This window comes from Schistocerca americana, chromosome X, assembly GCF_021461395.2.
Source record: "Schistocerca americana isolate TAMUIC-IGC-003095 chromosome X, iqSchAmer2.1, whole genome shotgun sequence".
Taxonomy (NCBI): domain Eukaryota; kingdom Metazoa; phylum Arthropoda; class Insecta; order Orthoptera; family Acrididae; genus Schistocerca; species Schistocerca americana.
In genome coordinates, this window is record NC_060130.1 from 909443897 (window position 1) to 909459096 (window position 15200).

Here is a 15200-nt window from a genome sequence, read left to right on the forward strand (position 1 = left end):
CCATCATTTGGTGCGTCTCATGTGGCATGTTGCTGTACGAGGTGGTCCAGAAGTCATGATCGTAAATGTTTAACGTCATTGTATTGAAATAAGAAGCAGCATGAAAGGCTAACAGGAACATGAAACGGCTCTCTAGCTCTTGCAGAAATTGTATTTAACAGAGAAAGATACATGCAAGAATGCGATAACACAAAAATCAGTGTTCTTACATACTTCTTACACATTTGTAACTGTTTCTGTATTCTGACCATCATTCTCATTGATGTTGCCGGGTCGAAATGAACGGTAATCTTCTTTCTTTATGGAGGTTCTGGGAATGTTTCAACTCCGCCGACCACTTCCTTGTCGATTTCGCTGGTGAACATATTTCTTGGATCTTCCACTGCAGGGTGTATCTGTCACTTACACAGTCGCAAAGCCCTTTATTTCCAGTTCCAAAAGATTAGGCTCCGTTGGGGCTTCTTTCTTGAAGCGACTAAAAAAGTTTCCTCAAATTTCAACATACGTATCACCCGTTCGTTCCATTCCATGCTCCCATAAGCTAAGAAGACGTTCTTCAATTGTGAATCTGCTTGCATCCTCCATTATAACGCAAATGTTTACAACCGTATCACCTTGGTAGCAAAACCGAACACGATCACATGCCGTAGCATTCGCTGAACCACAAGCAAAGGAACACGATCGCATGCCGTATTTTCATAAAATGACGCCTGCATTATTGTAATTTGTCGCAAACTAATTATCGCCTCCAATGTTGTAATTTGAGTGACGTTTATCAGAAGACATACGTACTACGAGCATGGAACATTATTTTCAATCTAGAATACATTTCCAGATCCATGTAACCGCGAAACTATACGTGAAGTTACTTGAATACTTTCCGACCGTGATTTCTGGCACACCCCGTACAACCTCAGAACATTGTGGTGTCCAGCGGTTGCAGTGCTCTTCGCATCATGGAACAAAGTTGGTATGTAGACTTTTGAAAATTGCTTTCGGCTTGGACCATAGCGTGCGCCTAGACGATTAGTCTTCCATTGTGTTTCCAAATCACATAGCCACTGCCCGCTTCACCTGTGAAGGAGGAGATAAGATTCCATTTCAGTGGGTCGTAACCACAGGCGATCATTTGCGGTCCCGCGGGAGCCGTTAAAATTTTCTGACGTATCATTTGATACCTTCCTCTATTCTACTAGAAACAGCGTGACACGACTAATGATTTGAAATAGACAGAACATTCCGTGGATTAGCGCGAGGATGAAGTTAGAGGTAAATATGAAAATGTGAAAATTGTACATGCATCCTATGTGAAAAATAAGAATGAAGTGTTATTAGTACCTGTACGTAATGAAAGTTTTAAAGGATTTAATGAACTTAGAAAGCCGGCCGGTGTGGCCAAGCCGTTCTAGGCGCTTCAGTCTGAAACCGCACGACCGCTACGGTCACAGGTTCAAATCCTGCCTCGGGCGATGTGTGTGATGTCCTTAGGTTAGTTAGGTTTAAGTAGTTCTAAGTTCTAGGGGACTGATAACCTCAGATGTTAAGTTCCATAGTGCTCAGAACCATTTGAACCATGAATCTAGAAAAATACTACAGCCAACTACGTATCGCTCCCGTAGCTATCGTTAGAACAAGATTACATTTATTACAACGCGCATAGAGACATTTAAACATTAATTCTTCCTGCATTTCATACGTGAATAGAACGGGAAGAAGCCCTAAAAATTTGTACATTGAAAAATACCGATTGCGATGCACTTCGCAATGGCTTGCAGTGTATGGATATAGATGTAGAATTAGTGAACCAGAATTATTTTAATTTAGGAAAGCTAAATGTTTATTTTCTCTCCGAATCAACGCTAATCCTTGAAATTATACATTATCTGAAAATAATATCATCCATTAGATCAGCAAAATTAATAAGAAATACGGAGGTAAAATTTCTGATTGCTAGAAAATGATACCGTTTTCCAGTAGTACGTAATCCAATACAATATCGTCGTCTTACTCTGAAAAAAAAAAAAAAAACCATTTCGTAACAAGACTGGATATAATCCCAAACATCAGCAATTTTATTTAACCGAATCGAACTACAGTTGTTTAATAATTCGTTATATGTACCGAACAGTAACTGATTCCAATGTTTTATACAATCTATATTGGGAAATAGTGCTGTGGTTGCGATCATTTCCGGTATATAGTAAGATATGATATCTACAATATGGCTCTGAGCACTATGGGACTCAACTGCTGAGGTTATTAGTCCCCTAGAACTTAGAACTAGTTAAACCTAACTAACCTAAGGACATCACACACATCCATGCCCGAGGCAGGATTCGAACATGCGACCGTAGCGGTCTCGCGGTTCCAGACTGCAGCGCCAGAACCGCGCGGCCAGATATCTACAATACTCTTCCTTAATTTTATTAGAGAAAGCATCAAAAATTGTGGTCATGGAATGTACTAATTAGTAGTTGTGAACATGTCAACAGTAGTCCTATATTTTTAAAAAAAATTTATACTGCACAGATACTACTGCATATCTACATAGACTGATGTACCAAAACACTATGACCACCAGCTTAATAGCTTGTTTTTACGTCTTTGGAACGAAATACGTCACTAATTCTGAGTATCAGGGATTCGACAGTTTGTTAGTAGGTTTGTGGAGGTATGTGGCATTAGATGTCTACGCACAGTTCATGTAATTCGCGTAAATAACGGGCCACTCATTTTCGTACGCGGTGATGGTGCCGGATAGCGACCTAGAAGGATTCCATAGGATTTACATCAAGCGAGTTCACTATAATACTCCTCAAACCACTGTAGCACGTTTCTAGCTCAGCCGCCGGCCGGAGTGGCCGTGCGGTTCTAGGCGCTACAGTGTGGATCCGAGCGGCCACTACGGTCGCAGGTTCGAATCCTGCCTCGGGCATGGATGTGTGTGATATCCTTAGGTTAGTTAGGTTTAATTAGTTCTATGTTCTAGGCGACTGATGACCTCAGAAGTTAAGTCGCATAGTGCTCAGAGCCATTGTCTAGCTCAGCCTGCGTCCGTGACGCACTGCACGTTTCAAGCCGCTGTTCACCTAGATGACGGCGTTTGTGGAAACCACCAGCGACCTAGTGTAGCAAAAATGCGATTCGCTCGAAGAGCCGACATGTTTCCATTGATCAACGGTCGAATCCCGATGGTCCTGTGCCCACTGCAATCGCAACTGACGATGTCGTTGGCTCAACATGTGAACACGTTGGGTGGTCTGCTGCGGAGATCCTTGACCAACAATGTACCATAAACTGTGTGCTCCGGAGCACTTGTGCGCGTACCAGCGTTGTGGTCTTTCGGCAGAGATGCCACAGATCACCATCTTTCCTGTTTTGCAGAACAGGAAAGCCTCCGAACCCCACGCTCTGTGAGGAGTCATGGACATTCAACCATTTAGTGCCTAGTGGTAGTTTCACTGTCCTACTTTTTTCAGTAGATGCTCACGACAGTAGCACGTAAACATTCGACCAGCTTCGGCGTTTTCGAGATAGTCGATCACACACTCTGCGTAATAATAATCTGTGTTTTGTCAAAGTCGCTTATCTCAGTGGTTTTCTCCTTTGCAGCCCATTTTCTCTGGTGTGATCCCACGTCCGTATCTGCTCCGCTTACATACTTTAGTTACCGCATCACGTATCCGCAACGCCACCAGGTGGCATCCAGCGTTGCTGTGGGCAGTGCTCACAAGGTTTCGGCTAATCAGTGTATTTCGAAGAATTTTACTTATCTGCAGATCAAGATCAGTTTATAATAACAACAGATTGCTCTTATCGAATTTTTTTCTGTTGTCCTAGTCATTTATTCGGGTTTTGTGGCGTAGAATATTTTATGATTTTACATTTTGCAAATTTCGGAAATACGTATTTTATTTACTAACTAACCTCTTCCAGTATTGGTGGTTGTTTCTCCGATATTATATATTTTTGAATATTGTTAACCCAATTCATGTTAATTCATATTTGAACATGTTACACTATTTGCTTTAATATGTTATTCTTTTGGACTATACGCTTAGCGCATATTCACCGCATGCTTAGATAAATAGAAATGAATATTTTTTAATTTCTGTAGCCAACTTAGTCAGCTAGCGCTAGATTTGACGTAAGGAAAGCAATTATCAATACGAAGTCTTTTTGTAACACCACAGTGCTTTACTACGCATGGTCCTGTTTGAGGTGGTATGCCGTAGCCCTCCGACCTCTGAACTGACTTACCCAGTTAGTGATAGGGGTACCAACAGTTTAATGTAGATTCCGAACCACTGAGACAGAGGTGAAAGAAAAGACAAACAAAACTCCTAGTATTGACTGGGGATCGAATACCATACCTTTTGGATTTGTAGTGTGGCATTTTACCACGGAGCCACCGAGCAACAATATTTCATGCTAAAAGGAGTGTGAAACTGTTTTACTGCTCACTGTTCTGTTGGAAATGTAATGTTCCTGTCTGTCTTCTGCTCGAGTTTCCCAGCTAGCTAGGTGGCGTCTTACAGTTTATTGTGGAATCCGAATCACGGCGACATTTGACAGCTTTCACGTACGTAATGCGTCATTCAAGGTGTGTTGTTGTGGCCTTCAGTTAAGAGACTGGTTTGATGCAGCTCTGCATGCTACTCCATCCCGTGCAAACCTCTTCATCTCCAAATAACTACTGCAACCCACATCCATTTGAACCTGCTTACTGTATTAGTCCCTACGTCTCCCTCTACAATTTTTATCCTCCCAACTTCCCTCCAATACCAAATCGACAATTCTTTGATGCCTCAGAATCTGTCCTATCAGTCAATCCCTTTTTTTAGCTAAGTTATGCCATAAGTTTCTTTTCTCCCCAATTCGATTCATTATCTCCTCATTATCTACGCGATCTCCTATAGCACTACATTTCAAAAGCTTCTGTTCTCTTAGTTTCTGAACTGCCTATCGTCCACGTTCTACTTCCATCCAAAACCACTCTCCAGAAAAGACTTCTAACACTTAATTTTTTATCCAATGTTACTAAATTCTTCATTTTCAGAAATGCTTCCCTTGCTAATGCCAGTCTGCATTTTAGTTCTCCTCTACTTCGACTATCATCAGTTATTTTTGTGTACAGACATCAAAACTCATCTAATACTTCCAATGTCTTATTTCCTAATCTAATTCCCTGAACAACGCCTCATTTAATTCGACGACATTCCATTACCCCATGTTACACTTTTGTTAATGCTCTTCTTATAAACTCTTTTCAAGGCACTATCCATTCAATTCAACTGTTCCTCCAAGTTCTTTAATGTGTCTGACAGAACTACACTACTGGCCATTAAAATTGCTACACAAAAAGAAATGCAGATGATAAACGGGTGTTCATTGGACAAATATTATACTAGAACTGACATGTGATTACATTTTAACGCAGTTTGGGTGCATAGATCCTGAGAAGTCAGTACCCAGAACAACCACCTCTGGCCGTAATAACGGCCCTGATACGCCTGGGCATTGAGTCAAACAGAGCTTGGATGGCGTGCACAAATACAGCTGCCCATGCATCTTCAACACGATACCATAGTTCATCAAGAGTAGTGACTGGCGTATTGTGACGAACCAGTTGCTCGGCCACCATTGACCAGACGTTTTCAATTGGTGAGAGATTTGGAGAATGTGCTGGCCATGGCTGCAGTAGAACATTATCTGTATCCAGAAAGGCCCGTACAGGACCTACAACATGCGCTCGTGCATTATCCTGCTGAAATGTAGGGTTTCGCAGGGATTGAATTAAGGGTAGAGCCACGGGTCGTAACACATCTGAAATATAACGTCCACTGTTCAAAGTGCCGTCAATACGAACAAGAGGTGACCGAGACGTGTAACCAATGGCACCCCGTACCCTCACGCCGGGTCATACGCCAGTATGGCGATGACGAATACACGCTTCCAATGTGCGTTCACCGAGATGTCGCCAAACACGGATGCGACCATCGTGATGCTGTAAACAAAACCTGGATTCATCCGAAAAAACGACGTTTTGCCATTCGTGCACCCAGGTTCGTCGTTGGGTACACCATCGAAGGCGCTCCTGTCTGTGATGCAGCGTCAAGGGTAACCGCAGCCATGGTCTCCGAGCTGATAGTCCATGCTGCTGCAAACGTCGTCGAACTGTTCGTGCAGATGGTTGTTGTCTTGCAAACGTCCCCATCTGTTGACTCAGGGATCGAGACGTGGCTGAACGATCCGTTACAACCATGGGGATAAGATGCCTGTCATCTCGACTGCTAGCGATACGAGGCCGTTGGGATCCAGCACAGCGTCCCGTATTACCCTCCTGAACCCACCGATTCCGTATTCTGCTAACAGTAACTGGATCTCGAGCAACTCGAGCAGCCATGTCGCGATACGATAAACCGCAATCGCGATAGGCTACAATCTGGCCTTTATCAAAGTCGGAAACGTGATGGTACGCATTTCTCCTCCTTACACGAGGCATCACAACAACGTTTCACCAGGCAACGCCGGTCAACTGCTGTTTCTGTATGAGAAATCGGTTGGAAACTTTCCTCACGTCAGCACGTTATAGGTGTCGCAACCGGCGCCAAACTTGTTTGAATGCTCTGGAAAGCTAATCATTTGCATATCACATCATCTTCTTCCTGTCTGTTAAATTTCGCGTCTGTAGCACGTCATCTTCGTGGTCTAGCAGTTTTAATGGCCTGTAGTGTACAATGTTAACGGTAAACCTAAAAGTTTTTATTTCTTCTCCTTGGACTTTAGTTTCTTCTCTAAGTTTCTTTTTTGTTTTGTTTCCTTTACTACTTGCTCGTTGTATAGCTCGCATAACATCGGGGATAGGCTTTTTTCACTCACTTCTCAACCACAGCTTCCCTTTCGAGTCCTACAGATCTTGTAACTGCAGCCTGGTTTCTGTACAAGTTGTGTTTAACGTTTGGCTTTCTGTATCTTATCCCTGTTATCGTCCCCTGCACATTGTCAAAAACTTTCTTTAAGTGTACAAGCGCTATAAACATGGGTTTGCTTTCTTTTAACTTATCTTCTAAGGTAAGTCGAAGGGTCGGTATACCCTCTCGTGTTCCTACATTTCTCGGGATCCAAAAATGACGTCGGCTGCTACAAGTTTTTCCCTTCTTCTGTAAATAATTCGTGTCAGTATTTTGCAACCATGGCTTATTAAACTGATAGTTCTGTATTATCCAGACTTGACAGCACCTGCATTTTTTGGAAATGGAATTATTAGATTCTTCCTGAAGTCTGATAGTAATTCGCCTATCTCATATACACGTGGTGTACGAAAACGTGAAAACACAAAACATGCTTTATACGGTGTAGGGAAACCATTGGCACCGGCCGGGGTGGCCGAGAGGTTCTAGGCGCTACAGTCTGGAACCGCGCGACCGCTACGGGCGCAGGTTCGAATCCTGCCTCGGACATGGATGTGTGTGATGTCCTTAGGTTAGTTAGGTTTAAGTAGTTAAGTTCTAGGGGACTGATGACCTCGGCAGTTAAGTCCCATAGTGCTCAGAGCCATTTGAACCATTTTTTTGGAAACCATTGACTGTCAAAACACCTTTCAGCTGTCTCAGAATGAATAAATGCAGTTCCTTTTTGGTTTTCAAGGGAATCTTGTACCATTTCTCCTCCAAAATAATAGCAAGTCGAGTAATTGTGATGGAGGAGAATAGCGGAGGAGGAGGAGGAGGAGGAGATTAGTGTTTAACGTCCCTTTGACAACGGGTTCACTAGAGACGGAGCACAAGCTCGGATTAGGGAAGGATGGGTAAGAAAATCGGCCGTGTCCTTTCAAAGAAACCATTCCGGCATTTGCCTGAAGCGACTTAGGGAAATCATGGAATATCCAAATTTGGATGGCCGGACGCAGGTTTGAACCGTTGCCCTTCCGAATGCGAGTCACGTGTGCAAACCAGGTGAATAGAGATCGCACACTCTTCTCTACAAAGTGGACCAAAAAGGCTCAATAATATTATGATCTGGTGCCTGTGGAGGCCAGGTGAAATACGAAAATCCATCCTCGTGCTCACAAAATCATCCTGGACGATGCGAGCTATGTGAACAAGGGCTCTGTCGTCTCAGAACACAGCATCACCATTGAGGAACAAATATTGTACCATGGAATGGACCTTATCAACCAAAATGGTCACAGAATCCCTGGCAGTAATGCGACCTCGTAGAGTAACGACGGGACCCATGGAATACCACAATGTGACTGCCAAATGGTCATTGAACCCCTGGCATTTTTCACTCTTGCGACGTAAACTCGGCCATAAGTTGGAAACAGTGGGAAAAACAAGACTCATCCGACCAAATGACAATCTCCCATTGCTCCATACTCCAGGTTTTATGGCTTCGGCAACCACGTTTCCCAGTAGCTAGCATTTGCATCACTGGTGAGTGGTTTTGGAATTACAATTCACTCTGCAATTCCCTGCTTATGGAGGTCTCTTAGTGGTGTTTTGGTGCTGACGGAGGTCGCAAGCCGGCCGCGGTGGCGGTGCGGTTCTACGCGCTTCAGTCCGGAACCGCGCGACTACTACGGTCGCAGGTTCGAATCCTGTCTCGGGCATGGGCGTGTGTGATGTCCTTAGGTTAGTTAGGTTTAAGTAGTTCTAAGTCTAGGGGACTGATGACCTCAGATGTTAAGTTCCATAGTGCTCAGACCCATTTGAACCATTATTGGAGGTCGGAAGTGCAACATTCAGTTCTGCAGTGACATTTTCAGCTGTGGTCCTCTTATTTTTCGCCACAATGCCCTTAAGTGACCGTCCGTCACGATCACTCAACGCACAGTTTCGCCCATGTTATGGTTAAAATGGCTCTGAGCACTATGGTACTTAACATCTGAGGTCATCAGTCCCCTAGACTTAGAACTACTTAAACCTAACTAACCTAAGGACATCACACACATCCATGCCCGAGGCAGGATTCGAACCTGCGACCTTAGCAGCAGCGCAGTTCCGGACTGAAGTGCCTAGAACCGCTCGGCCACATCGGCCAGCGTCCATATTATGACTAAATTGTAGTTCTCTTTCCGCTTTTCCTGTGCGCAATATAAACCTTGAAACACCAAACACATCAGCTACCGTGGTTACGTAAGCACCCACCGTACAAGCACCAACAAGTTTCCCACTCTCGAATACACTGAACTGCGACATAACTACTCAGAACATAGCTCTGACCACGACCGACAGTTGCGATGTATCGAGGATATTGCACAGATGCCGTTCGTGGTCGAATACAACAGCACTACCTGCTGACTTGTCTAGCACCTGCATTTATTATCAAGAATGCGGTGTTTCCACATTTTTGTTTATCCCTTGTATCTTCCGTCATTGCGGGCTCTCCCAAACAACGTCAGTAATTCTGAGGAAGTGTCGTCTATTCCAGGGGCCTTGTTTCGGCTTAGTTCCTTTAGTGCCGTGTCAAATTCTGCTCGTAGCATCGTATCTTTCAACTCATCTTAATCTACTTTCTCTTCCATTTATACACCGACGGAAAAAATAATCATAGCATCATAAAATAATTAATGTAGAGTAATGAAATTTTGGGACTACATTTTTCTAGGTAACACATTTAAGTGATTAATATTGCAAGCTCACAGGCTAATGTAAGCGCGATATGCCATTGCAAATGTGAAATGCTGGTACATTGATAACCGGTGTAACCGCCAGAAAGTAAAATACAAGCATACAAACGTGCATGAATTGTGTCGTGCATGTGCCGGATGTCAGACTGTTGGATGGAGTTCCATGCCTCTTGCACTTGGTCGGTCAGTACAGGAACTGTTAATGCTGTTTGTGGATGACGCTGCAGTTGTCGTCCGTTATGCGCTCGATTGGAGACAGACATGGTGATCGAGCGAGGCAAGACAAGAAGTCGACAATCTGTACAGCATGTTGGGCTACAACAGCGGTATTTGGGTGAGCGTTATCCTACTGGAAAACACCCCCTGGAACGCCTTTTATGAATGACAGCACAACAGGTCGAATTACTAGACCGACGTACAAATCTGCAGTCAACATGCGTGGAATAATTACGAGAGTGCTCCTGCCGTCATACGAAATCGCTCCGCACACCATAGCTCCAGGTATAGGTCAAGAGTGTCTTAGCATGCAGAATGGTTGGTTACAGGACCTCAACTGGCCCCCTTATAACCAACACACGGCCATCACTGGCACCGGCGCAGAGCCAGCTTTCATCAGAAAACACAACAAACCTCCACCTGTCCTCCTATGTGCTCTCGCTGGACACCACAGAAGTCGAAAATGATGGTAGTTTCGGATCGGTAGAATGTACGCTACATGGCGTCTGGCTCGGAGCTATTCTTGCAGTAACCGATTTGTGACAGTTCTTTCTATCATTGTAGTGCTATCTGCTGCTCAAATTGCTGCTGCAGATGCAGTACGATGCGCAGAGCTGTACGCCGAACACGATGCTATTCTGTCTCGGTAGTGCCACGTGGCCGTCCAGAGCTTGATCTTCATGCGACCGTACATTCTCGTGACCACCGCTGCCAGCAGTCACAAACAGTGGCTACAACCCGGCCAAATCTTCCTACAGTATCGCAGAAGGAACATCTAGCTTCTCGTAGCCCTATTACACGACCTCATTCAAACTTAGTGAGATGTTGATGATGCGCCTTTGTCGCCTTAAAGGCATTATTGACTAACATCAGCTCACCACGTCCAAGCTCACACCATTACAGCATACAGGGTGTCCAGAAAAGGACTCCCTGATTTCAAAATTAAATATCTCGAAAACAAATATCGATAGAGGAATGCAGTAAACGGTATGTTTATTGTGAAAGCTGTGAGAAGTTTATACAGCAGTTTGAAATAATAGTTACAAAAGCTGCTAACAGATGGCGCTGTACGCTGTACAGCTCATATCAGTATACATAAGTGAAATAATCGTATGAAAACAATCTTCGCAAGCAATCACATCGCAATGTTTTCAAAATGTTCACCATTGGCACTACAGAGGTGGCGCAAACGAAGAATGAAATTCGCCATCAGATTTCGTAGTGTCTCAACCGAAATGGATTCACATGCCGATTCAAGCTCGTCCAGCGTGGCGGGATGCCTCGGGTAGACCATCTCTTTCACTGTGCCCCACAAAAAAAAAATCACAGGGAGTCAAATCCGGCGAATATGGAGGCCAATCCATGACTGCACCAGTAAATTTGGGATATTCCAAAGCAATGACTCGATTCCCGAAGTATTCCTCAAGAAAGCGAAACACTTGTTCGGTCCGATGTGGTCGGGCTCCATCTCGCATAAGCCATTCAGTACCTGGTCGATCCTCTAACGCTTGCTGTGTGGCGACAAATCGTTCCAAATTGCAACGTAACGTGCACCAGTGACCGTTTCTCGAATGAAAAAAGGGCCAATAATGCCTCTGCTGCATACTGCAGCCCACACAGTAACTTTAGGAGAATACAGGGGTTTCGCTTCACACCAATACGGCTTTTCGGAACCCCAAAATCGCCAGTTCTGCTTATTCACGTAACCATTCAGGTGGAAGTGTGCTTCATCTGTAAACCAGGTGCAGCCAACATCAAATCCTTCACTATCAATCATTGTGAGTATCTGATTAGCAAAGGCAACCCTTTGTTGCACAGCTCGTACGGGTATGGTCTGGTGTGTTTGAATTTGGAATGGAAACATGTGTAGGCTCTTTCTCAGTATTTTCTGCGTGCTGGAACGCTTCAAACCAGTCTCAGATGCAATTCTACGGACGGATGACATTGGATTTCGCTGAATAATTCGAGAAACTGTGGCGATATTTTCAGGCGTAAGTGCGGTTTGCTTGCGGCCAACATGCCCCACTAGATCATCAGTTACGCTGCCTGTTCGTTGAAATTTTGCGAAGAGTGTACGAATGGTTTTCGCATCGGGTCCTTTTGGAACATTAAATCGTGCTTGAAGACTTCGCCTTGTTGCCGTAGGACTCTCTTCTAACCTGTGGTACTCTAAAACCATGTACTCCATTGAACAACGCGTTTTTCTGGTGCTAATCTCTTCCTTCGGTACGCTAACCTCCTTTGACGTTTCAATAGTGGAACTGATCGCTCTGGGCTTCGGATCACTATTTATACTAGGCCTTACGTATGGCGATTACAGCGCCATCTGTTAGCAGCTTTTGTAACTATTATTTCAAACTGCTGTATAAACTTCTTACAGCTTTCACAATAAACATACCGTTTACTGCGTTCCTCTATCGATCTTTATTTTCGAGATATTTAATTTTGAAATCAGGTAGTACTTTTCTGGACACCCTGTATATTCAAAGCAAACCTAATTTGCGTCCTCATGGTGGCGCTTCTTCGCCGCTCATACGCTACTGGGACGAAGTATGAGTAAACAGCATCTTTCAAATGTAGGGACACAGCTTTCACAATAAACATACCGTATACTGCATTCCTCTATCGATCTTTGTTTTCGAGATTTTAATTTTGAAATCAGGGAGTCCTTTTCTGGACACCCTGTATATTCAAAGCAAACCTAATTTGCGTATGGTGGCGCTTCTAGCGCCGCTCATACGCGACTGGGACGAAATATGAGTAAACATCATCTTTCAAATGTAGGGACACGCCTACCAACTTTCGTTTATGTCGCACAAATCCTTCTAGGTGTTGCGACTTTTTTTCGTTAGTGTATAATATTGTCTTCAAGTTCACTTCGCTTGTAGAGGCCCCATCTGAATTTTTTATATTCATACAGTTGATCCACTTTCCTCCAAAGGTCTGCTTAATTTTCCTGTAGTCGGTATCTATCTTTCCACTAGTTAGACATTCAAGGTGTTAAAAGCGATAAATGCCAGAAAACGAATCCTGGAATCGATCAATGATCTGACCCCGAACTTTTGATTTGGTTGTCTACGGTCGTAGGTTCGAATCCTGCCTCGGGCATGGATGTGTGTGATGTCCTTAGGTTAGTTAGGTTTAAGTAGTTCTAAGTTCTAGGGGACTGATGATCTCAGATGTTAAGTCCCATAGTGCTCAGAGCCATTTGAACTTAACATCTGAGGTCATCAGTCCCCTAGACTTAGAACGACTTAAACCTAACTAACCTAAGGACATCACATATATCCGTGCCCGAGGCAGGATTCGAACCTGCGATCGCAGCAGCAGCGCGGTTCCGGATTGATTCACCTAGAACCGTTCGGCCACAGCGGCCGGCTCTCATTAAGTGTGTTGCCAGCAACAATAGGGGCTGCAGTTTATAATGACCTCTATCTGAGATAATTCGGCAAAAAGCGTAAAAGTACAGTCTCATGGAAATGTGCATACTGGTAGCTTCATGTGAGAGAATGGAGAGGGATATACGGGTGTTACATGTATGAAGCACAATAACCGCATAACCACGTATCTACTAGAATGACTGTTGATATGTGCTAAATGAGTCCTTGCGGATCTCGCAAGGTGCTAGGTACACTGACTGTGCAGATAGGCGCCACCACGATTTGCCCAGATACAGCGCGAGTAAGCGTGAGGCGGTATACGACGTAAAGCTAGCGCGTTAGACGCGTGGGCCGCCCACAACGATGACTGAGAGGCTTCCTCGCTTCAGCCGTCAGCGGGATAGCTGCTGCGCAAGCACCGTCAGCGCTCGAGATTGCAGCATAAGTCATGACTCTTGTGTTTCTCTTATTTTGGCAGGGACTAGCGCCCAGATGAGGCGCCATGGAAGAGAGCACGTTTCTATTAGACCACGAGGATGCGGGCCGCGAATTCAGCAGCACGTGCCCGTTGCTGCAGGTACGTTGCGCATGACGCACTTCTAGTGCACTGGTGATGGAGTCTGTGTGGTGAAGGATTTGGCCTTACAAATGGCGAAACATAGAATTTACAAATGCCGTTTTCTCCGTGTGTATAAAACCTACTGACGAACCGAGATAAAAAGAAATTTCAATCATCCATCGGAATATTTCATAACGTCAATAGGTAAGATGAATGCAACACCGATAACTAGAGTTATTTTTAAAAGAACTCCCTCATATGTGCCATACTTCCCGAAGGTATCCAGGCCTGGGTTGTGGTACAAGTACTGATATTTTTATCTGATACGAAGCTACCTAAGATGTCTGTTTCTATTTTTTGTTAATTTACAGTATCGTAATGGCAATGATAGGTACACCAGTAATGAGTGTTCTCTGATATTAAACCACCAATTGTCGTTACCATTATATTTTCGTTATTATTATTCTTTTGAGTTCTGTATTCACACAGTGCAATCGGTATGATATTTCTGCCTCATGCAAGAGAGCATTAATTTATTTTTATAATAAAGGCTTCGAACCGGAGTCCGACGCCATTACTAATTATCAAGCGAAGTCGTTTTTCCTTGATTTGATATTAGTAAATAGGCAAAAGTCTATGTGTGTAAAAAGGCTACTTATTTGTCCTCTACGGCCAGTTTTAAGTAGTAAATGTGTACAGATAACTTAGAAATATACACAAAATGTTAATGTTAAATCTGCAGATGTACATGAATTATGAGCTGCCGGTATATAATGCAAAACCTATTTAACGCGCAGTGTTTACGAATTTCGGTAGAGGGCGAAGTCAGCTAATTGCGTCAGAACCATATACGTTTTAAAACATAAATAAAAACACAACTAATCAGTCAGTATGTTTTACGTCCTTTTTATTTACGAAGTGTTTTGCGGGTTTTTCCCCGTCATCAGTGGCAGTTCCGGTGCTTACCTTTTGTGCATTGCTTCTCGGAAACCAACGACATCGAAATATCTAGATTGTTTAAGGTTTATATCTTTGGTTGGAATCGGGATAATGAAGTATATGACGATGGGGCAAAGCCTCCGAAACGCGTCATTGATAAAAGGGAACAGTTACGGTAACAGACTCTCAAACATGTGTATGTGCAAAGCTATAGACTTTTTACAATGATTAAATGTAAATAGAGAAAAATTACTTAATGATTTATTTTTTCTTCGCTTATCCATGTTTCACCACCTCGTATACTTAGTTTAGTAGTTATGGGGGGAAAAGGACCCATAAAAGTACTCGACCGCCACTTTAAGTAATTAAACGTTTTGATAGATACTAAGAAATAGTTCGAAGATAAGAGAAAATAAAATGATTTTTACTTAACCGTTCTTCTACTTCATACATAAAAAGTGTGGTGACGTGT

General features: G+C 43.5%; 1 protein-coding gene across 5 annotated transcripts in view; it reads left to right on the plus strand.

The window, feature by feature from the left end:
• LOC124555764 (organic cation transporter protein) overlaps positions 1-15200 on the plus strand; it is a 283841-nt gene that overhangs the window by 136819 nt on the left and 131822 nt on the right. For 2 of the 5 annotated variants that reach the window (XM_047129804.1, XM_047129805.1), the window contains exon 2: positions 13709-13807. The exons of the other annotated variants lie outside the window; for them this stretch is intronic. In XM_047129804.1, the coding sequence (XP_046985760.1) occupies positions 13733-13807 (75 nt within the window). In that variant the 5' untranslated portion in view covers positions 13709-13732. The remainder of the gene's footprint in view (positions 1-13708; positions 13808-15200) is intronic. 5 annotated transcript variants of the gene reach the window in all.